This window comes from Sinohyriopsis cumingii, chromosome 4 (assembly GCF_028554795.1).
Source record: "Sinohyriopsis cumingii isolate HCF-2022 chromosome 4, ASM2855479v2, whole genome shotgun sequence".
Lineage (NCBI taxonomy): Eukaryota > Metazoa > Mollusca > Bivalvia > Unionida > Unionidae > Sinohyriopsis > Sinohyriopsis cumingii.
This window is the reverse complement of record NC_142964.1, coordinates 122384645-122410872: the sequence shown is the minus strand read 5'-3', so window position 1 is coordinate 122410872 and position 26228 is coordinate 122384645. Positions and strand designations below refer to the sequence as shown.

Genomic DNA, 26228 nt, shown 5'->3' with positions numbered 1-26228 from the left:
ATTTATTTTGGAGAAGAAAACAAAACAAGCATTTTGAAACAAAACAAAAAATTCCAGGACCAAAACTAATTAAACAGGTATATAATGATGATCTAGGTCAGGACGCGAATGATGCTCGTTTTATACGTTATGCTCAGACATGCCACCCCGACTAGTCCGACTCAATAAGGCAGTTGATTTTTTTCCGTAAGATTGACCAGTTGTCAGCAAGGTGTACCAAATATCAATAACTGCTATTGCAAAGCTGGAAAACATAATTAAAAGTTCGACGCAGCAGCGATAATTATTATGTTAAACTGAAAAGTTTGTAAAGTACGCGTATGCTTTATTAACCACAAGGACAGTTGCACAAACCATAGTTTCAAACCCTATGCAACTCAATGGCGTGTTGCTATCTCTCAACTTGTAATTCTTGGAAATTCCTTTTCCATGACATCAATCATATCTCCCGCCGCGAGACACATTCAAACTGGCAAGTGATGTTCAATAAACGTAACTGTCCTTTCCAGCTTCTATTCACAAGAATCTGAACACTCCTTTTTATAGTTCTGTGTTGATTATTAACCCTTTTTTAGAAGCTTATTTTACCTTTCGTCTTAAACACGCATCACTTTCTATAATCAATAGTTCAGACGCTTAGCACGAACAAATAGGTGCAGTTTAAAGCGTCTGGGGTGGTGCTGTAAAGTTAGTATGGTTCCCTAACTTGTTTCACTAATCCGAATATGAAACCCGATCCATATCAAACATGGATGAATTGATTATCCAGATGTTTTGGCAACCATCACTTGCCCAGTTTTTGATTGTATGCCACAAGTCCGTATTTTCAGGGTAATTTTTGTAAGACTTACAGAAAATGCTCTATACAAATCCGTCAGGACAAAAATAATGGTTATAGTGATCTATCTGCCCTACCTTTCTTTAAAAAATTAACACATTTTTGTTATTTGGCATTATGGTAAAACCAAGAGCATTGGTCAAAATCAAATGCACAAACTAGTCCCCATTTCCCTCTGCTTGTAGTGAGTCCCTATTTTCTGGCATATGTATGTCTGCAAATGAAAGACCCCTATTGTATCATTCAATGCTGACCTAGCCCAGTCAGTTGGCAAACTTCCATCTGATGCGCGACAACTTTCATTAAAAACAAACAAAATTTCAAAATGCATGATATTAATTAATAATTATGACACCCAAGCATCCAACGAGAATACAGTGGAAAATGCGAGCCATAGAATGAAAGACAGCAACTATCCATCTTTGTCTTGTGAAGAGGGTACAACCCAGAAGAAAGCCAACATCAAATGCCTATCTTTATAAGCTATTATTTATTATCTCAAAAACAAGATTTGCACATTTACACCTAATTTTAAAGTGGACTAGGTACTGCAGAAGTTAAAAGGAAAAGAAACACAGGGCTACTGGAACTTACTTTTAATAGCAGAAAAATAAAATTTTACATTTCATTTAATCTTAAGTCTTGGCAAATATAATTAAATATTAGTAACGGCCTCATGATCAGGCCTAAAATAAAAATATTTATATTTATTATTTATGTTCTGATGACAGCGACATGGATTATAAGTGGATTATCTTGGATTATTTCCCTATACTAAATGTACTAACTGCAATGATATTAAAATAGAAACACTAATAATTACCTAGGTGTGCAAAAAAGTCCATATTGACTTCTATTTATACAAATAATATATACCTCTTAGCGTAATCAATTTCATCACATGACAATTCAATTCCCTATCTGGGTTTTGCGTACAATATGAATAAAATTAGGTCTATATCTGTATGAGCTATTATAAAATATTGACACATGATAAAATAGAATTTAAAAAACAAATCTCATTATTTGACTTGTAAACACAAAATCATCCACACAAAAAAATTGCATCAGTCATGTTAGAATTGGTACAACAGAATGAAATATGCAGATCTTTGCTAACTAAATTTTATAATAAACAATATATTACATACAAGAATCTCTTATATTACTATAGTCAATATCAAGTAAATTGTCTACTTTGCATGAAAATCATTGCACAGCAACATCAATTTCATACTGTGAAGAAAAAAAACTCATTGGTGATATAGTTAAGCAGATGAAAGAACAAAGTGTCCAATAAATTTGATATAATACTATATTATTATGGATAAATAGTCCAGATAAATAGCAAATTTGTACTTGGGAATAAGTATGGTGTGGATTTTGAATGATATTAATATATATTCTATATAAATGCAATATTAGGATGAAATAATCTCATATAAAAATGTTTTATGAAACTCTTCAGTTGAGAGGAAACAATTTTGAGGAACCTGTATACGCCTACACAAGGTTGAACACTTGACCAATGCAAACACTGACTGTGCACATTTACCAGTAGGTCTTTAGACTTTGAAACAAAGAACCTATCTATGGTTGCACTCTCCACCAATGAACACAGACAAATTCACACAAAAGCCTTGATGATGAACACAAAAATTGTGCTTTTAGAATCGTACATATCCCTTATGAAATATTAAAGTCTCTTTGCATAGACTTAGAACATGAACTTGCAAGTATTTCATGGCCAGTCAAGTTTGACAAAATAATAAAAAAAACACAATTATGGAAACAAAATAATGTACAACTGCATTTCCCGATTCAAATGTAGCTGTAATCTGAATTGAAAGGTTTTATAAAAACAGCTGTCAGAACTCTAAATCGGCAAAAATGTCTACAATACCTCTATATTGCCAACTATTTACATGTTAGTTTCATCCCATGGTTTCTAAAATCTTATTACATCATCCCTCAAGAGTGACAACTTGTTTTCTTTCCAAGACTGAAAGACATTTTTCTCTAACTAAAAATGTACCATTTAGATAACAGTGAAAACACTTCCCTGCTCCTTATGATAAATTCAAATTTTCTTACCCATCAGTTCAGATAAAATAAAAAGAAATAACTGAATGAAAACTACAAAATTTGAAGGAAAAAAGAATTCAAGAAACAAAAAAGCCCCTGGGCATATTTGGAGAAATCTTTCTTTCTCCACAAATTGAAATATAAATAAGTCTCTGTTGCTAAGTTGTAAATCCTGATCAAAAGTTGTACACAAGTGTCAATAATTTGCAAGCGTATACGGTATAAATACACTGGTAGATTAGGAGATAATTCTAATTGCCTGAGTGGGTGATTGCTGACACACGGGACAAACTCTGTCAGATGCGGGTTTCTCCACAATTAGACTTGCGCACTCCATGCAGAAAAAATTGTGACCACATGGAACAAGGGCTGCAACAACTTCACTTTCGGAGCACATAATACACTGCTTTCTAGAAGATCCAGAAGCACAATCTCCGACCCCAGTTACTGGAGAGGTAGAACACGATGCACTTGCAGTTACTGAATTTGCACCACTTCCACTGGTAATCCCATTTGTTGTAGTGGTTGTGCATGTCGTCACAGAAAATGGATCACTGGGCATGGATACAAAGGGTGTAAATGCACTGACGAGTGGATCACTTCGAATCCGACGCACAATCTGGTGGTCTACAGAAGGAGACTGCGTTCCATTTACAGATCCATTGCTAGTGGTAGTAGACACTGACGAGGGAGAAGTGTTACTATCCCCCACCGGAGAAATAGTTGGGGTCCTGCTCCCACTCACGCTGGTTGTGCGTCTTGACATTAAGCTATTGATAGTGGTTGTGGTGCTGGTGGTGCCAAAGAGTGTGACTAGTGCAGAATTACGACCATCACTAAGGTCTGGCCACAGTGAGGGTGAGGGGGTTACCACTGGATCAAATGATGGTGAACTGCCAATTCCTTCATCATTATCATAAAGGTTGAAGCTGTTGAAGCTAGTGAAACCATTCAGGGACCCATTCATGGAACCAAAATCTGACATTTTTGTACTTCCATTTAATCCATTAACTGGAGGAAAATTGAAAATGTTATTTTCCTGATTTCTGCGAGAGATGAGGTTATTGCCATTGTGTGCATTGTTGTAAGCAGTGAAAGCTGATGTACCACTTGGTGATTTGTTGTACAGTGCACTGAATATGTCACCAGCACTTCCATTTAGTTCATGAAATCCAGAATCTATTCCATTGCTGTGAAAGTCATCATCTTGCAACCCATCAATAATACCTCCAGTCCGCAGTGCAATGTGACTCTCAATCTCCTGTCTTGCCTTTTCAACATTTTCAGGTAAACCTGTGACCTCGAACACAGGTTCCTTGTCTCTACTGGGAGTCACAATGTAGGTGTGGGTCTGTTGCTGGATTCTTTTGATCGTTGCCCCTTTTGGTCCAACTACAAGTCCCACTACTCTATATGGGACTCGCACTTGGATTGTTACTTGCCCGGGTGCATTTGGACTTGGAGGACTGGGTGTTAAACCAGACACATTACTCGGCACACTCGAAACACTAGAATTTCTTCGAGAAGCTCTAATCTGGCTGAAATGTTCTGCAGCCGACAAAATTTCTCTCTTGGCAGCAGCAACATCCTCCTTTCTTCCTGTCACTACAAATACTGGTTCTTCACCCCGTACTGGTGTCTTGATATACGTGTTTGTCTTGGCTCTCAGGGCTTTGATCTTGCAACCTACAATGAACATTAAACAATTTCTTATTAATGTGACCTTGAGTGTGTTAATGGACTGCTATATATGCAACGACAGAATAGAATAAAAGTGTTAAATTTCAGTAACTTTACTTCGAACAAAAAATGCCTAACCCAATCACAATATCACAGGATAGTAGCCAAAAATACTAGCTTCCTTGAAAACACTATCCCATTTCTGAACTACTAAACAAGAGTATCCCCAATTTAAAAAAAATGAAAAAAAAAAATGAACTGCTGTTTGTGTTCAAGTGGAAAAATCTAAAACTGGACAGTTTTTATTATTTCAGTAATTTTTACAGGATTACTCCTAAAATGAGACTTGATATCTGAACTTGAAATGGACATGTACAGTATCCAACCCAAAATGAACCTGCATCCTTTCAGTCATGAGTAGCAGTACATTAACTATTGAGCCACTAAGGTCCTGGTAAGACTCTTACAGTTGCCTTGTTTATGTCATGTTCTAGAGCATGAAGGGGTTGATGAAAGGTTGTGGATGGGCTTTGTACATAGCTCTGCCAATCAAAAAGCTAGATTATCTAGCAGCCATGGAGTGATGCTAGCTAATTGTCCCATCATCATATATGGTCTCCTAAACTTGTCCCAATGGCATTTTATAACAATGCTGATTAAACCATGTACAAGCCTGCATTCCTCAAAAGCATGTGCAGGCCCACATTCCTCAAAACCATGTACAAGCCCCCACTGCTCAAAAGAATGGGTCCAACTGCATTTGCCTAAGACCTGGACCTGCTTGCACATGTTTCTACAGACCAGGGTCCATCTTTCATGATTACTGATTACTCCTACACAAATTCATTGTGCAATGGCCGATTTATGCAGTTCGCAGTTGGACCCAAGTGTGCATGTCAATATCTCTCTCTCTCTCTCTCTCTCTCTCTCTCTCTCTATATATATATATATCCTACTCCACATATTTCTGCAAGGCCAAAGAAAACATGCATGGTTCTGGTTAAACGCAGACAAATTTAAGGTTTGTGGGTTGGTACAAATACATTGCCCAGGGGAGGGGGGAGCTGTACAGATTTAAATGAATAAACACCTTTGCATACTTAAAATAAACTCGGATTCAAAATTTTATTAGTCCCAATCCTTTTCAAAAATGTACATTTCTAATGCGTGTCCCAAAAGTAATAAGATCTGCTGGGAAAAAATTGGGTTGGTCATGTTACTAGGAAGACTTATTTGGCCCAATGATACAACCCATTTTTAGTAAACTATGGACTTGCTTGCATATTTTATACAATCTATGCATGCAATTACATATCATACTGAAGACAGATACAACATGGCTGGAGATACCCAAAACTTTTTCAAGCATTACAAACCCTACCTTAGATCCACTTGTTAAATTTTTATAATACAAACAAAATTTACTTCACACTAACAAAAATTACTTGAACACCAAATTTGCGTTCTTGTGCACAACAGTAAATTTATCCCTGGTCACTAATATAAATATAGCCATTTAAGACTAGTGCCTCTAAAGGTACATGTAATTCTAAGCTAAAACATGTCACCAACCAAAAGCAAACCCTAGATTTAAAGAAATCACAAAAACAAACAGGACCAGATATGTTGCATTAGATTCAAGTGTAAATAGTACAAAGACTTACCAAATGTGAGAACAGAGACAAAACATGGACACAACAATAAAGTCATAAAATAAACAGTAGTTATTTATAACACTTCATTAAGAACACTTCCTATAAACATATCCCCCCTTAGGGTAGGGTAAGACTGCAATGACAAGTGATAGACAACAGCCCTAACTGATGTTCATTATTATATCAGGACTTGGAAACTGCCATGGACAATGGCAAGTAAATTTTGATGTGGTCAAGTAACTGATGTCATTACATCAGGCCTTGGGAAATATCCATGGTCCATGGCAAGTTAATTTTGATATGATTCAATAAATTGCCAATAACATCTCTAAAATTTCACTGCAAGAAATAGCGATGGATCAAGAGAACCTTCAAAACATTGATGACCAAGGCATTGAAAACGTGTGCATAGCTATCATTCAAATTTGGAGTCCCTATTTCTAGGACATCCCGTTTTTTTCACAGATCAATGTAGTTTTTCTTGTACATGTTTTGTATTCATGACTTGCATTTTCATAAACGTGACTTATCATCCTTTAAAATTATTGGAGTATAATGAAGCATGTAAAGATTATAAAACTGACTGGATTTACCACAATAATTTTAATGAAATTAAATTTTTGGTGCAAAAGAAAATTTTAAACTTGTCTAACTTACTTTCTGTTGATCCCATCTCATATCTGAAGTCACAAATTTACATGCCTTCCTGCTTAATGTGATATACAGTTCAAAGTAGAAAGGCAAGTGCAACTTCTAGAGTGTGTGACAGGTCTTGAAAACCACACCATATGACAAAAAAGTAAGGAGATAAAACCAAGTTGCAGGCTGAGCCTGAGCTTGCACACACCTGCATCAAGGACAACAGAGGGTAATCAGCATGTTAATAGGCACTTCCTACTGTTTGATTTCTTTCTTTTAATAACAGGCACAATGTACCAGTTCAATAGGTGATTTCTTTTAAATCATCCAGTTTAGGTGGCGCTAAAAAATTTGGACAACAAGGTGGTCACTCACTACATAAATTTCAAGGGCCCTCCTTAAAAAACACATGCATCTTTGCATATGTCCTCATGTACATTCATGGAAGTTTAAAGCAACCGTTAAAATGCTTTTGAGCTGCAAGTATTAGATATTTTTCAAATTTAATGGCATTTTCTATATGCAGTTGATTAAATAGTTGTACCTATTGGTAATTACAATAATGTAATCTACTCTATGCCTCTAAAATCTTTAGTGAAACATTAACTTTATTAAATTTTCATTAATATGCAATGAAAGTACAATCATAGCCTTTCCATCATTTTTAGATTCCAAAGAAATGACTACTGATTAAGCCAGCTTACCAGCTATAATGAATGAACAAAAATTTGCTGCCACAATAAATTACTAGGTAATTAACTAATTTCACAATATAAAAGCGGAGGTTTTTTTAAAATAGATTTTTTTTTCTGACAGTTTGTTTACAACATTAAACATTCATTGTGTTCCAAGCTTAGATTGAAAAGCACATATCCACTGTGTTTCATCGTTGTATTGGAAGTTATTAAGATGAATTTATAAAAATCCTATTCGAAACAGTAGAGACTAGGGTAACGGGTACACTATTCAATACATGATGGATTCAAACTCGTTCATACCTTGAATTAATTGAAGCAAACGTTTAGGTTCTTTGTTATCTGAACAGACCTAGATATACGACTAGAAACGAGCAACATCAGATAGCACATTGTTTACATGCCTGTAAAAACACAAGTTGCTGCGGACGAATTAACTATGAAATTCGCACATACATAGCATTTTCAAAGATAACAAAATAACCAAAGCAGTCAAATGCAATAATTGTAAACAAATTAAATTCATACACTGTTTAAAGACGGGCTACAATCAAGTCGGGCGCACGTGGAAACACTGCACGATGCGCCGTGATTTTGTCTACCGCGTGCCGTATAACTTTCACACATGAACACACACAAAGGAAATTGCGTACCAGTTCACCAAACCACGCATTTACATTTGGGAACTAAATAAAAACAACTCCAATGAACATGAAAAGAATGTACGACAGTTAAATGTTGAAATATGCGTATGCCTATATCCCAAAATAAACAGGTAAGAATAAATGTCGAGTTGTAATGTGTCAACAATAAGCAATACATTTAGGCATAACTTATCCGCCGTCATATTCATACAAAGCTACAAACAAAACATAACACACGCTATATGAAATACAGGTTAAGAAAGATATAACGGTTTTCACCAAGCTCCATTAGCATTACAAAGGGATAGACAACGTGTCTAAAACGCGCGAAAACACTCCTGATGACCTAACAATGAAAATAACTGTTAAACCGCGTGACACGAGACATTAATTAATTAACCTACCTTGTCTACCGACAATTTCTGCAACATGCTCCGAACTAGGGACTGGCACACATTCCGTCATATTTGCACTTCTCTTTGCTCTCGCTGCATCGCTGTCGAAAATTGGAGGAGAGATATTTCCATTTTGTCCATTTTCCTCCTCACTACCTAATCCTAACAGAGAAAGCTCAAAGGCAAGTTGCAGTGCCCGCTGATCCTCCAGGCCGCTGCCGTTATTCATCTCAGAATAAACACTTGCAGGCATCGCAAAAGAGCGGGGTACAGTTACCTCCAACATAGAAAAATAAAGATTTCATCTACAGTTCCACAACGAATTATAGTCCTTTGTTTGCAGTGGTATGTTTCTTTGTGCACGGCATGGAGTGTGACTGACTTTATATCTTCTGAGCACTGAACAAAAGCTGGGGCAAGATGGAAAAGCATGACGTCATTTCCCAAGATTCATGGCCGATTATAAATATTTTTGCACTAAGTCGCGCGGCTGATTGGCTAATACTGATAGCGGGGCGGGACTGACCTTTTGACTCAGTACATGACAAAAACATTACAATCAGCCGCCGTGAAGCTCAATAAATAAGTCGATATCATAAGGATGTAGCAAGTACAAAAAAGGGAAGTCATTTCCTCTCAATTACTATTACAATTTAAAAGTATTCTTTAGTAGAAATGTTAATTGTGGGTACCGTTAATGACCCAAGAAAGAGCAGAGCACGTGGTTTTATTTACGTCGGGAGAGGGTAATACCTTTGTTTGGCAGTTATCTCCGCATGAGTAATTTCCATTCATTAGAAGTGTCGCGCGCTGGATGATCTTTGATAACAGTTTCACAGTGTTTCTTTGTTATTTAATGGCGGAAATGCTAGCTTATTTCCTTTTCTTACAAAAGCTACTTTCAAACTGTGAAGTAAATTTAGTTTGTTGAATTACTTCATTCAGCATTTTACACTTTTAGAGTGCTATATAAATCTATTGTTTTATTTACAAAATCCTTGTAAATTTCAAATCGATAAACACAACAAAGGCCTTTGTGTCTGTATTCCAGAAGACCACAGTTACCGCTCAAAAGCAGAATTTGGGCCCAGATGGTCGGCGAATTAATATTTTATAATTTTCTTTATTGTCTTGCATCGTGCAACGTTGAATGTTAAAATTGTTAGGTGCTGGCAATGGGTACAAATAGTACACAGCCTGTAATCGTGTTTGTCCTAATGATGAAGTCGTTTTTAAATAAGAAAAAAAATCGACACTGGGAATTTTTGTCAACCTAATATGTTATCATACATGGAAATTACGTTTATTCTTATTAACTGGGCAGGGCTTATTTAAGGAAGAAGCAGGTTTATATCCACGATTTCCATTGCACAAATATTCATTACAAAGACAACAGTATATGCATTAAACGGATATTGTTTAAGTAATATTGTATCAAAATGCTAAATGTCGTGTAGACTTACGTTGTAAGTAAAATTAGTAATCTATTTTATACATTAATACAGTTGATATGTCTCTATCATTTATTTCATTCTTGCCAATGTAAAAGTGCATGGGAAAAAAAACGTTTAATGTCAGACTGAAATTTGGTTTTACTGCTCTCTCTTTCGCTCTCTCTCTCTCTTCAGGCAAATGACATTCGCATGACACACCAATGTTATGATAATTTGCTTTTTTTTTTCTAATGAGTATGTAAACTATGTTATTTATTGAAATTTATCTTATCATGCAGGAGTAAGACAGAAATTTCTATGTGGTTTATAAGCCCTATGTCAAGGTAAGCATGACTGTAACGTTAATTCAGTCAAACTTTGCTAATTTAGCGCATATATATTTACAATTACTCAGGGATAAATCAAACTGTACATAATAAACTATTTTAGCTGGCACGAACCCTCTCTTCTCGTGACACGAGTTAATGTCTGTCAACCGATTTATTGGCATTACAAGGTGACAAACTCTTCAAATTTGCTTTGAACAGCAAATAGGAAGTAGATGCAGGCGGCCAAGTCACAGGGTCTAATATAATTCTTATCACAAATGTAGTACGTCTGTGATTTTATGGTATATTTAAAACGAAAACCCAGTGAACTTTTATCACCTTTAGGAAAGGTCAAATATCGATGGTTCAGCTATATATTAAAGGGTTTGGATGTTTGGTATATAAATGTCAGTAAGCGACATACTTGCCCCATTGACACATAAAATTAACGTTGCGCCGTGGTGGGGAGGAAGTAGGATGTAGGATGTAAATAATTATTCTACTCGAGCTCCGAACAGTACTGCGAAATATATTTGCACTTCGTTGCTACTTCCGTTCGCGATATCCTGCTAATTTTACAACTCTTGCTTGTCTACTGAAGATGACATGATGCAACAAACTTATTTGAAATTGGCATCAATTTCGATATTGTGGATTGATTTAAACAATTTCAAAGCTTTGTACGATCTTATATATATATATATATATATATATATATATATATATATATATATATATATATATATATATATATATATATATATATGTCACATAACAGTAAGTAACAAATGTCACTATTATTCCAATGTTTGTAAATCTCCTCGGCATCCATTATCACCGAGGGAATACGTAGATTTTTGTCTTAGAAATTATTATATGCACTGTCTCCGTAAAGACACACACACACAAACGTACCTACATGAATACATCAGCGCGAAATCCGTTTACCCATATTTGATCTAGCGCACACCAATACTGATTTATTCAGAAATTTGCATGAAATTCCTTGGTGTGTGTGTGTGTGTGTGTAAATCATCTCGCCATATTTATTAACAAAAAGAAAATTAATCGTGGAGGAAGAAGTTTATAGCCTTCAAAGTATGGATCAGCCCAACTCAAACGTACCAGCAGAAGGTAAAGGGAGATAAATGTATATGTCTTAACTCTATTTATACATTAAACACTGTTGAGTCTTCTGAGAAATGTGTCATGTGGGGCAAATAAACATTCAACGCTCCATTTTTGAACGTACTGTTTATTATTCTTCATTATATTATTTTTGGATTGTCATGCCATTGCAGTCAGTAGAAAACACTTCACAACTTTTATAAAGAATGAACATGAACAAGGAAAAAAGAATGTAAACCTTAAAACATAATTAAAGAAAAATAAATTAAAATGATGATTATTTATTAGAGGTATTAGGGGAAATTTCAGCTTTCATTGCAGCTTCCTTATTGATGTAGATCAGACAGTTACATGAATCTTTGTTTTCTCAACTTTGGCGTATTTATTCTCTTTATTTTGCAAGTATCCACAGAGATCTGTTATACCCTTAACAAGTTTCTCTACCTTTACAGCACAAGTCTTATGTTTCATTTCAAAAGGATTATTTTTTTACACAAAAAAGGTAGTTCAGATTTCTACGATCCACACTTAGTTGAATGATCAAACATATATGCTGATATAAGCCTTTATCTCGACGCCAGCTAGATACGCAGATAGAAAGCAAACTTCCTTTAGATTTTACTTGTGCAGATTTGTTCTAAAAATTTAATCGAAAGGCGTGTGACTTTGACTGCCCAATTGCAAGACTCGTTATGGTTCTTAATTTCTAGATTTTTCATATTGCATACTGTCTGCTAAAAGTTTACAGTACATACATCTTTTCTTACTCTTATAATCAGTAATAAAACGAGAAACAGATACCATGCTATTTAACAACAACAACTAATACTACTACTACTTTTGGTTGTTAAAGAGTATGCGTTAGAAATTAGCTTATTGCTAAAGATACAAACTACTTTCAGTCAGGATACTGGCTTCATGCTAAAATGCAGTTGACAGGGGGTGGTAGCATGCTCTCGAAGAGTAAGGGGCACTTATTGACAAAGTAATGGGCAAGAATAGAAAAATCACTTTCGACCAGGTTATTGGCCGGATCGCGTAAACAATAAAATACAATAGGCTATGAAATTAATGGATTGAATAACATAGTCCTGATCAGAGATATATCATAGAACTAAACATGTAGAATATAGCAATTTAATCAATTATATAAAATTTGATATTTGAATGATTCACTTTCTATTAGAAATAGAGTTACCAAATTCATGCGAAATATAATTAGCCTTTCTGTTACACCGATTAAAACAGATTTCATCATATAATCGAGTGACTGATCGAATTCAACATGCCGGCATGCCAGCATCACCTGGTTGCTTTTCCAATCACCCTTGGAGATAGGTCGGCGCTTGGTTGTAGACTGCATTCTTTCCCAGTCTTTGGTACAGGTATGAAGCTATTTTTCCTTCAAAAAAATATAGTACCCAACCTAAATACTTGTCAGGATTTTCACTTCTGGGATTGAAAAATATTTGCACTCTTTCTGCGTCAGATCTTCATGTCGTAATTAAAAAAAAAAACTAAGGTAATGGTCAGCTTGCAATCTTATCTGATACAAAAAAATAACTTGTCAGCATGAATTTGTATTTTCTTGCGGCTACTCGTATTGCAAATTGGAATGATGATATTATTATACCTCTTTGATAAAGCATTACTCCCCGGCGTGGGTTGTAAATTATTGAACTAAATCAGTCGGCACACATTCCTAATGCTTACACCGTCGATTCTCGGTTGAAAAGAATTCACATATTAATTACACAGACGAATTAATGGACTTCACTCCTTGTGCTAACTACGTTCCTTTGCTAATTAGCGATTCATTGACATACGTTTCCACACATAAAAAATCAGTTCTCAGCATACATATACAAACAATTAAAGAAAGATAATTTACCTCTCACAACTCGTATCAGAAGAAATGCATGAAATCTTCAGGATACACGATTCCTATAATATTCAAGACAAATTAATTAATTCTCACAATGCGTATCAGAGTATTGCATGTAACTCATGGAAAATTTAAGTATGGCTTTAAAAAGAATAAACACAACAAATAATTGCAAACTTACATCAGTGAAATTACTGTATGCAATTAAGATAGAAGTTGTGCTTAATTGGGACTCGCTCTTATTATGTAGCTGGATCTTTCTCTTTTCCTGTCCTCAACTTTCCGATACACGTCCCTTGGAGAATCTAACGAGAAATACTTTTTATTTCCAGGAGTTAAATTTTGGCTCCCATTAAAAACGGAGACTTCCTAATTTCGAGAAGGAGATTACTTAAACTTTGAATTTCGTCTGGGAACAAGCGTAAACACGTTTAGTTTAGCCAATCAAGATTACTTTCTCTAACAGCCAAAAGATTTTTAACGCTCCCGTCGAAGTCAGAATAACTCTCTCTAGACCGTCTTAATTAATAATCATTCTGGAAAATATAATTTTATGATGCCTATTTCAAATGACCCAATATTTCCCCAAACTGAGGTTCTGTCTTGTCTCAGATTTGTCATTTCCCGCTACAAGACATAACGTTAACATCTCTATTTCACCGTTATCAGACTCTAACTAAAATTCATGTATGCCTCCAAGCAAGAGAGGTTAATCATTACAAGGTGCCAAGATTTTGATAGCCTAGCCCTACGTGAGGTTTTATAGTTACGTAAAACGCTGACCACGACAGAATACAATGCGAAAAATACAAATTTTTACCATTACAAACAATAACTGACAATTTTACATATGCAGCTCTCCGAAACTTTGAAGAGATTTTTGTTTACCATTAAAGGTACAATACAATTTACAAAACATGTTGTAAGTATTCATATGCTGAAATAGATTCTGTTTTGAAAATAATGTTCTTGTACATTAATATTTTATACATTACATTTTATCATCTTTATTTTTAAAGAAAAAACATTAGTGAACTTTTCTAGCAAGATGTAATTGTTAAGAATTACGAGAGCTGACACCCAGATTTTACTTTTAATTTTTTCCTTCTTCATTTACTACTTTAAAATCGTTGATGTCTCCCTTGACATTCATTTTCACCAGTCTTTCACCCTTTTTGAAAATTCCATTATTGATAATCTTTGAATATTGGTTGGCTCTCGAATGCACATTTATATGTAAGTAGAATGAGAATGGTTATTCCAAACAACACAAGTAAGTTTCCATGTATACGTGAGTGGAATGAAAATGATTATTCCAAACACATAAGTACGATTCCATTTATAAGTGATTGGAATGAGAATGGTAATTCCAAACACTCAAGTACGATTCCATTTGTATGTGAGTGGAATGAGTATGTGTAAAGGTGCAAATTTCTGTCGAGCTATACAGAGCACATTAATTTGGGCAAAAAAACAATTAATACGTTTTATGGGGACAGGTGCGTATTAAATCACTATACTGCAATGATTTTTAATGTATGTGTCGGGAGAGGAAGTGATTCTTAATTTAGTCTTCGTTTATTTAACAGTCAGACAGACTAGAGGAAAAGGTTAACTTCGAATTTTGTATAGAAAATGTTAGAGTTGAGATCGTCCAGAAACAATTACTTGGAAATCTAGAAGTCAGGTTGACCACAATTTTTGGCGCCTAGTTATAAAAGGCGGTATATATATTCAATCCTGATTGGCTACGCTAAATAAGGGGCGTGTTTCCCCACACGAAATTCATTGGTTTTAATATGCCTCATCACAAAATTAAGCCAGTATACATTTTCCTGCAAGAGCAAAAAGTATAGGAGACTCCGAGATTGAATTTAGAAGAAATTCTCTCGTAAAACATTTATCCGAGAGACCGGATGTCTAGAAAGTCGACGGACACAATTATGGCGGCAGAAGCGAGCAAAGCTTGAAAGTACAAGGTATTTGCGTCAATCTCGTGTAAATCGTTGATACCACTATAATGGTTTGTTTGAATTTATTTGCTTATATTTTCATGAATTTATTTGTTTAAATCCGTAGATCAATTTTCTTGATATGAGTATAACTGTGTTTGAATTCATCTATCTGAATTCGTACAATGATCTTCTTAATAAAAGTTTGACGAATTGTTTGAATTTGCCGTTTTGGTTGTTATAGAAATCAGGTATTCTAAGAATTTCATGCATTACTTTAGCTTATATGATTTATGAGAATCAGTGTGAATTCTCAGATCTTAGATGATTTCGCGTATGATAAAGACTTGAGTGCGTATTACTGAAATTAACGTTGTTAAGCCATTAAGTGAGATTTCTTGTATGATAAAGACTTGAATGTGTGTATTCGCAGAAAATAAAGTAGTTTAGGCATGTAATGAATTTCATTCATTCATTATCGTAATTGAGACGAAAACGGAATTGTTATGTCTCCTGTGATGTTAATATGAGTCAGTGATGAAATAGCCATTAGGAAGTACATTAATCTTATGTAACTAGGTTTGTTTATGGTCTGCCTTTTTAGCTTGACCAGATCGCCTTTGGTATCTGTTTGAATTCCGATATGACGATATCTGACATAATGAGAGGGTATTAATGATCTATTCCCAGTAGGATACCTGACAGAATATTTAGATTGCTTCTCTGTTTATTTTTAAAGGGGAAAAAGCTCCACTGACGCATCCACGAATCTACGTTCTTACATATCCACCTACCCACACAAAGTTTGAGGGTCGAAAGAGGCGAGACAATAGAGAGTTTGGAGAAGAAAGAAAGCGAAAGGACCAAGAAGAACAGCCACAGTGAAGTTGGAATGAATCGGAAATTAGCAGGTTATGAAGTTGTACAAGGCAATGACTTCCATCGTTCAATCGATTCTATGATGAACCAATTTTATCATTTAAAACAGATCGGCTGTTTATATAAGTGTGTTTGCGTTTGAAATTCGGTGAATGATTTATTTCAAAAGAGATGTGTATCTTCCTAATGTAAAGTATTATCACAGTTATTTATGTAATTGATTAAATTGTTGTATTTCATGTACGGAAGCTCGTGTCATTCTGTTCTATATATTGTGCTCAGATCTATATTTATTCCATCGATAAGTTTCACACTTTAATATTTATTCGATCTGGGCAACAACACCGAGGGCGATCACTCTCTAAATAACGATAACTATATAAAGCTGATACCTTGTAAGAAGCCACAATCCGCAAATCAACCCCAACAACGCCAGCCGGCCCCACAGTATGGTTATTCCAAACACACAAGTACGATTCCATTTATATGTGAGTGGAATGAGGATGGTTATTCCAAACTCACAAGTACGATTCCATTTATATGTGAGTGGAATGAGGATGGTTATTCCAAACACACAAGTACGATTCCATTTATATGTGAGTGGAATGAGGATGGTTATTCCAAACACACAAGTACGATTCCATTTATATGTGAGTGGAATGAGGATGGTTATTCCAAACACACAAGTACGATTCCATTTATATGTGAGTGGAATGAGGATGGTTATTCCAAACTCACAAGTACGATTCCAGTTCTTCTTCTTCTGCTGCTAAAATGTTGATATGAACTTGACTATAATTTTCAAGTGATTTGCTTGCCCATGTGTGTTTTACCACCTGTAATCATGTCATTTTTTACGTATTTGCGGCCATTGAAATGGTATCCATACATTCAAATTGTTTGCGTTTCTCAGACACAGTCCACATAATGATCATTTCTGGTACCATTTTACCCCAGTAATTTCATCGTTCGTACTTTGCGCATTACATGGTACAACCCCTTCATCAAGTACAAGCCACATCGAAAAATATCGACATATTGCGCCCAGTAAACAGCAAACAATTAACACTAAATCTTGTCATTGGAGAAAAAAAATTGTTAAAAAATAATAAGAAACACCTGGATTAAGCGTGTGCTTTTGTTTTGTGTTTGTTTTGTTTGGGGGTGGGGGTCAGGGGATTTAAAGACAATGTCAGAATCTTAAGAATCTCATTTTTATCAAAATACATGTAGAGTGACTTTACCAGAAATATATCCTGCCCCTGCCCCTGCCCCTGCCGGTCCGGACTTTTCGTAGACGGGTCATCATTATCGTTGTTAAGAAATTCAGAAATCTAAAGTCCGGATAATTTCTGATCAATTTGCTCACATAAATTGTGTCTTCTTTCGAACCTGTTTTACATGCATAATGTTACACTCCTTATATATGGAAGTCAGTTGAATGAAAAACGATGATTGTGGCTAGTATTATTTGGTGTCCTGGTAACCGACATTTTATTTTAGACTGAATCATAACATGCATGCACGAAATTACAGCAGTACTTTGTGTCCATACGGATGACTAATTTTTACCCATAAGGTTTTACTAGGACTGAAATTAACATCTTCACCGGATCACAGAGAATGCGTCTGCTATAAAAGTTGATGCACAAGAAGAACACAAAAATAAAAAAATAAAAAACACATCTACCTTGTTTTAAGTAGAAACACGTTTGCCATAAACAGCCTTGCCTGATGTTAATGAATTTTTTTTTAAATATTAATTTATCTTTCTATTTAATCTTTTTTATATGATAGGATGTTTGATGACTGGGTATGCACATTGATTTCAAGGTTTACAATGTTTATGTCATTTTTAATGCTTTCCCGTGGAGTTTTGCTACAAAGATATAAATTTTGTAGCTATATTCGGTAAAGGGCTTTTCACATTCATATTTCAGTCTTTGTAACCTTGAATATAAGTTGTTGTCTCTACTGTGAGCGTCTTGCAAGCATTTCACATACAATACCATGAGGCAACATTGTTTTCGGTGTTACTAGACACTGTACTACATGTCATATTTCACCTGTCTGTACAGTCTGTATAATCGTATCGAGTACAATTATTATTTAGTAATCAAAGAGGTACAATAGCTGCCTAAGGGTTGTTTCCCACTATTGTCTTTCCGACTACTACATTTTTCGACATTATATTTTTTAAATTTTATTAATGCTGCGCCAGGCCGAGATGAGAGTCACGAATTATTGGCGGTCGGAAGTTACAGAACTGCGTTTTACGTTTTTACTTCTCTTTTTTTTTTCTCGAATCACGTGTGGCTTCGCGCCTCCTTAGCTCGATTCCAGACTCAGTGATTATCAAATAATAATCGTTGTACCTTTTAATCTCTTTGATTACTTGTTATGCGTCTTTGATTACCTCTTTTGCCCCTTTGATGAGCAAATAATGATCATTGCGCCTCTTGTACCTCTTTGATTACTTATGCGTTTTTGAGTACCTCTTTTGCCACTCTGATGAGCAAATAATGATCCTTGCACCTCTTGTACCTCTTTGATTACTTGTCCGTCTTTGAGTACCTCTTTTGCCTTTTTAATGAGCAAACGATCTTTGCACCTCTTGTGCCTCTTTCGTGATGTTATACATATTTCATTACCTCTTATGTCACTTTTATTAGCAAATAATAATCCTTGTATTGAGATATGTACAGGATTTTACAGGTAGTTCAGGTAATACAGATAGTACATTGTCTAGCGTTATGGTAAACATGGATGCCAATTAGCAAATGCAGCAGTACAGGTATCATATCAATTTTAGTTATCAAGCTTTCTGTGTGGTAACACGGGAGTAGTTGTAACCATGGTTGTAACAATATTATCTATTGGTGAATTGTTATCGCTGTTTTCTAAACTAGTTACACCCATACTTACTTCAAGAAACCCTTTTAAAATAAAAATATAAGTTATATAGTAAGAAAAACATTTTGTTCAAAAATAGCTGAAGATCGTTGCTCAATGATGTGAGACGCGACATTCTTAAAATAAAATTAATTTTGATGTGTGTGTGTGTGTGTGTGTGTGTTGTTCTTTTTTCCATTTATGATAAAATTCTACTGGCATACTTTGCTATACATTTCTTATGTTCCAGCAATAAAAGAACTAGAGCATGTTAGTAATTATTTTATTCCCAAAAGTCTCCTTGTCACCCATTGTGTCCTACTCAGTAAGTTGGTCTTTCTACCGAAATGAACACATTGTGAAAACCAGGTGCATCCTTGCTATGTAACTAAACTTTGAGAGAAACAAAAATCAAAAATGTTTCTCATCGTTTTAGAGTTTCGTAACGCTTCGATACCTTTGCAACACCTAAAATCTTTTTTATGAAATCAGCTATACAAGTTTCACGATTCATTCACCCACAATACACAACATTTGCATTGAATAGGCCTTTAATAATAAACGACTTGTTGTCCAGCCAGATGCAAATAAATAATAACAAGGAAAGTACAAACATGAGGGATTTTCACATTTAAACAGCTGAAAGCTATGCTGCACAGGACTGGATCATACGTATGCCTGACATAAACCTGAAAGATCTGATACAAAACCCTGGACGTGGACAAATGTGGCCATCTCTTTTGTGATTGCTAGACACAAAATCTCAAGCTAAAATTATAGTTCAAATGTTTTATCATCGCCATGTTGGATAGGTATGAATAAGAACTGCAGTATATTTAGTAGGTCCTGTTGCTATGGTTACATTCCCATACAGATCAAATACTACTACTACTACTATTGCTATTACTACTGGTGTGACCATACTGTGAAACATATACATATATTAACAATATTCTATACCCAGGTAAATACATTTCGGCATAATGTAAGTCAAATACGAAAGTATCCATAAATGAAACACATCTACCATTTCTTTTTTAAATATGATTGCACCATTTGCACCTACCACTTATTTGGAATATGAAGAAATATTTTTCAGTTCATTAGCTTGATGAAAAAATCCATGATAGATTAATGTGTACAGTTTTAAATTGGTTTTGAGCCGCCGGTATCTTCAGCAATATTGAATTAAGAAACAAACGGGTCCCGGGGGACGGAGTAGTCTATGGCGCTCCCCTTACAGATCACTCACAACTCACCTCAATCAGAGTGGGTTCGAACCTTGCTTTGACCAGTGTGGGGTATGCGAGAACACTTGCCAGTAGCTTCTACTGAATCGATGGTTCTTCCTGGGTTCAACAGCCACCAAATATACTGGCTACCAAATATACTGGCTATCTTATATGGCATATTTTGTGCCAAAATGGCAGTAAACACCAACAAATTAAAAACTAAGAAACCAGTCTCCTTCCAGGCTGAGAACGCGAAATTTAAAAAACATCTTTGCCCACCTCGATTAAAGGCAGGATATGTTTGTCACACGTAATTTGGATGATTATTACACGGGTGGTCAACAGCTAGATATGCGTCTGACTGGATGGACTTTAATGGGTATCAAACTGTTAGGACTAGGACTTAACGAGATATCAAATGAAACTGTTAGGACTAGGACTTATTGAGATATCAAATAAAACTGTTAGTACCAGGAGTTGTAGGAATATCAAATAAAACTGTTCGGACTAGGACTTATAGGGATATAAAATAAAACTGTTCGGACTAGGACTTGTATGGATATCAAATACAAGTATTAGGGATATCAAATAAAAGTGTTCGGACTAGGACTTGTAGGAATATCAAATAAAAGGATTAGGACTAGGACTTATAGGGACATCAAATAAAAGTGTTAAGGATATAAAATAAAACTGTTCGGACCAGGACTTGTAGGGATATCAAATAAAACTATTTGGACTAGGAATTGTATAGATATCAAATAAAACTGTTCGGACTAGGATTTGTAGAGATATTAAATAAAGTTGTCGGTACTAGCTTCTTTTATCTCCTGAAATGTTGCAAATATGACAGTTTCAGCACTACAATTGACTCAACGAGGATAAGTTGTTGTAGTTGTAGGGTTTAACGCCATTTTTCAGCACAAGATAGGCTATACATGGCGGCCAGTATAATTGGTGGAGGAAGAAACTTGGAAAACCCCGGAAAGAACCACCGATCCTCGAGAAGCTACTGGCAGGCTTTCTCACGTACCCACGTTAGCCGAGCCTGAGACTCGAACTTAAGCAGACAGAGGTAAGATGGCAGTGATCCGTAACGGTGAGCGCTTTAGACCACTCGGCCACTCGGGGCCCCTTAACGAGGACAAGCATATATCTCTAGAGAAGGATGAACCCGACAGTGTGAGTAGATGGATTTAAAAAATACATTGGGACGCACGAACATTGCTGTAGACAGCTGGAAGCCCTGACTCAGCGTAGAACTCAACTGGACATCAACATCTACTGTGGCAGACTCCGTTATTTCTGTTTTGCTTTTGTTGAAATTGAGGCAGTCGTAGAAACAGCCAAGGGTCACATTCATATCTGAAATCAACGTCACAAACAAAATAAGGAAAAGATGGCAACAAACTGTCCGACTTCGCCACTGGAAAGAAACTGCACACATATCTTTGAATGTTTACGAAACAAACAGTGAAATTAGGTGGTCCAAAAGCAAATCTCCACTTCAAAGCGAATTAATATACATGCTACATTATGTCAACTTTGATGAGATATACGTCTTGCAAATTCCGGACGCTTGTATAGGTTTGAATGTGAAAGCAGGCGAGTTGGAATAATGTGTTAAAACTTGTTGTGTTGTCTATTTCGGATGAGTATTTAAGGTTTGATATAGAAATTCTCTCATATAAAACGGGGGGGGGGGGGGGGCTTAGAATGGCTGTTTCAATATATAAAAGAGATAAACTCATTACATATTAAGGTGACATTTGAAAATGCTCTGAAAAATTATGTCGTTTTTGTCTATTTTCGTATTAGGCCGATAAATCAGCCCTTCACCCGTGATGATATTGATTTTCGGGCGAGAAGCTAATATCACCTATTCATTAAAAGATGCAATTATATGCATTCAAATTTGGCTACAATTACCCGTATTTCTCGTGGCTGTGCAGCTACCGTTGGCTGAAGGGTTCTTTTGGTGTCATGTAGATTATATTTCCTGAGCAAATCATATGTTAGGTGACTTGTAAATCCACCTGGAATAGCACAACCATCTGTCCTGTGGCCATTTTGAATTTCGCGCTTGGTGTAGCTGTTACCAATTACTGATATGTCTAAAGTGTACGCGGATTTTTTTCGGAATTATTTGCATGCAGCAAAATTGCACAATTTAATGAACAGGTGACATCATACCCACAACATCGTCCATCAGTATCAACACAGATTTGTGGGGTTGATTTATGGGTCTAATTTCATATCTGTTTGAATCATGATTATTTCTTGTTTGCTGCGGTAAACTGAATTCCAATTAAGAGTTCTTGGTGTTAATGTTCCAATCAATTTTTCTCAGTTAGCTTTGATTACGAGTCTTTAATTTAGCTAGTTATGACAGCATGTGTTCCAAATACAGCATTGTCACAGCATGCGTCCCAAATACAACATTCTGACAGCATGCGCCAAAATACAGCATTATGAGAGCATGCGTCCAAATACAGCATTGTGACAGCACATGTCCCAGATACAGCATTGTGACAGCTTACATGAAAGATTTACGTATCCAGCTAAAAATCCCATTGTAAAAATAGTATTTAACTAAGGCTGAAATAATCAGCAACAAGCCAAATATTGGGAATATAGTTTGCTATGGGAATAATTCAATAAACGGATTTTTTATTGTTTTCAAATTAATAAAGTATTCATGTCTCCTTATCTCGTCATGCTAATAAAGCTGGTCTACATTGATTGAACGATGATTTATTGCAACACTAGGTGGCAATGCGTTTTTAGTTTTAGTTCTCAACCGATTAAATTTGAAGTTTCATCGCAGCGACTGAGGACATTCGAACATACCCCTGCGCAGTTCAAAGATTGGTTTGTTCGATATATCTTTGTAAAACTTTGTGAACACAATAAAATATAGGTTATTTCATAATTATTTATGCGGCAAGCATACTCTGAAATCAATTTAAGTTGATTTTTGTTGTTTATTAAAATGACTCACTTTTACCGGCACTTATATTACTTGATGACGTTTAAACTGCATTGATCGACCTGTGTTATATATATATATATATATATATATATATATATATATATATATATATATATATATATATATATATATATATATATATATATATATATATATATATATATATATATATATATATATACATACATACATACATACGGCAGCACTTTCAAAGTTACATCAATCCCGTAGAGATACACGGTCACTCTGGGTTACATCAATCCCACGGCGATATACGGTCAATCCGGGTTACATCAATCCCAAGGCGATACAAGGTCAATTTGGTTGCATCAATCCCAAGGACATTCACGGTCAATCTGGGTTACATCAATCCCATGGACATGCACGGTCAATCTAGGTCACAACTATCCAAAGGCGACATACAGTCAATCTGGGATGATCATGTGATGGGAATCCAACTCGTGCTGTTCTTATCACTAAGCCAAAACCTTATAATTAGTAAACACCTTGGCTTAATTTTGGTAACAGAAATCAAAAGAAAATTAACAATTACACCGAGATTCTTAAATGTGAAGCTTATAATCTTTTAATTAAGGGTGCAATTTGCTGAGAAGTAGCAACTTGAGGGTAGCATTGGACTCATTGTTTTGTTTTTTTTGGGGGGGGGGTAATTGTTTTTTCTTTCCACGATTTCATTCTTCAACACTAAGACACAATATGCACAACAATTAAAGTGCAGTCACACAGAGAGTTTTTGATGCTTTAATTGAAAGAGAAAAATGTAGTTTAGCCTGTGAAAGAATGTACGTAAGGTCCCATCATTTAGACACAAGGTTTGTAGATAATACAAAGTCTGGATTTGAGCATGAGGATTTTTTTTATCGACCTGATGTCGCAGAGGATTCCTCTTCGGCATAGTCTTTGTTTTGATGGACTGAACTTCTGAAGTTCAGTCTCAAATTCAAGCTCAGACTTTAATAATTTCCAGGCAAGTTCCACACGAACTACAGTATGGGCCAAGGTAAACCTCCAAAGTATTTGGTGCGAAGCGAAATGTAAACTTTTGTTTCATGGATATGATTAATCGGAATATGGCTCGGCTGTTTCCGTCAAGTGGAGAAACAACCTCTGCTGCAGTTGTATGAATACACGTAAAATTGATGCGTTTGGCAATTCGCCTCCGGTGGAGTGCAGCCTGTACGTCGCGACAGAAAAGGCCCACAATGTTTCGACTGTGAATTTGTCTTCATCCGCCGCCATTTTCTGCCTTGTGAACAAAAGTAGTCTCAAAATAAAGTTGTCAATGGCGGCGAATTAAATCCAATATTTCTATCCCGACTTGTCGGAAGAGGCTGAGCGATGTTCCGATTAGAGTATGATTACATCGGAATAACCTTTTGTTGTAATCTAATTGAACGAAACATCCAATTCAACATTGACACTGTTCTAATCCATTATAGTATCACTACCAGAAAGCGCTCTTCTCACTGAAGGTCAAAATGTGAATGCTTACAAAACAAATGTTGATAGCAACTCGAGCTTCGTTTATGGTGCGTTGTGTCTCAAATATACCTGGCCCTAAAATGTTTTAAAAATCTTTCAAATTTTAAAGTTACATACTACGAAAGTTCACCAGCAAGAACATATTCTTAGGCTTGGTCATGTATGAGCAGAAAAATAACGATTTCCTCTTGTTTAAAAATTATGATAACGATATTTCTCTTGTTTTAAATTGATAATATCGATAGTTCACTTGTTTAAAATTTATAAGCTGATATCCGTGGGAATATCTTGTTTATCCACATCTTTTCTAAAACAAATTGCATGCATTCTGTAGATAAATGCAGCCTTCCAATAACAGAACTAAAACAAATATTGAATTAGATTATTTAGTTTCAAATAATCAGAACAATTATAACGATACCGTGAGCAGTTTCAATATATCGTGTTTATGCAAGAAATGTATTTACAAGGCATTGATATGTCAGCAAAAGGAATTACATGGAAGCAAACAAATATAAAATTGATCGCGAGAGGATGCTGTATCTTAACATCACTGGGAAATAAGCGTATTCATTTAGTCTGATAACAAACTTATTTAGATACCGTCTGTACTCGCTTATAAGATTTCAACTGCAAGCTGCAAAGAACCAGCTCTGTCTGGCATAATGCGCCGGCAGGTCTGGGTCTGTGCAGTTTGCTAGGATTTTTCACTCTTACTATGTTACGGCATATCGGGATCTTTGTTGTTTGCAGCTGATACGACTTATAAGCGAATATATACGGTAGTCGGATAATAAACTTAGTTATCTGGTCTGATAATAAACGTAGTTATCTGGTCTGATAATAAACGTAGTAGACAGTCTGGTAATGTTATCTTTTGACTGAAGAGAAACGAGATTAAACTTTGCGGAATGAAGGACAAAATTAAACGTTTTGTCAGGTGCCACAAACTGATAAATTACATTATTTGTTCTAGCGGGAGTCAATATAAAATATTTGTAATTATTATCAATTAGCATAATGTAATCATAGTAACATATCAGTCAGAATTAATGATATATTGTTTCTAAAGTGCTAATTTGAAGTAATAAGGCTCAAGTACATAGTGTAATGACCAAAATGAGTACTTGGACCTTAACGTGGACCATGCTAAAACGCGATTACCTATATACTCGTTTATAAGCATATCTGATTCAGGAGAGTTTATTAGGAGTGATCAGTATAGCAAATAACATAGACCCTGATCTGCAAGCGCTTCATGCTACGGCAGATCAGGATCTTTGTCGTTTGGGTCGTTTGGAGTTTGATTCGACTTATAAGTGAGAAATACGGTAATTACTACATATCGTGCACTGGAGTCACTAGCAAGAAAAAT

General features: G+C 35.5%; 1 protein-coding gene across 1 annotated transcript; it reads right to left on the bottom strand.

The window, feature by feature from the left end:
* Nucleotides 1-1419: 1419 nt before the first annotated feature.
* LOC149802029 (RNA-binding protein MEX3B-like) lies at nt 1420-9056 on the bottom strand. Its single transcript, XM_089956431.1, has 2 exons — nt 8641-9056; nt 1420-4609 (listed from the first exon to the last, which is right to left on the bottom strand). The coding sequence occupies exons 1-2, from the start codon at nt 8915-8917 to the stop codon at nt 3162-3164; spliced, it is 1725 nt and encodes a 574-aa protein (XP_089812557.1). The 5' UTR covers nt 8918-9056; the 3' UTR covers nt 1420-3161.
* Nucleotides 9057-26228: the final 17172 nt, after the last annotated feature.

Excerpts from the sequence above, each read along its gene's own strand:
- LOC149802029 (XM_089956431.1), bottom strand. The coding sequence starts at position 8,917 with ATGTTGGAGGTAACTGTACCCCGCTCTTTTGCGATGCCTGCAAGTGTT. Across the intron at positions 4,610-8,640 it reads AGAAATTGTCGGTAGACAAG|GTTGCAAGATCAAAGCCCTG; the intron begins GTAGGTTAATTA and ends TGTTCATTGTAG.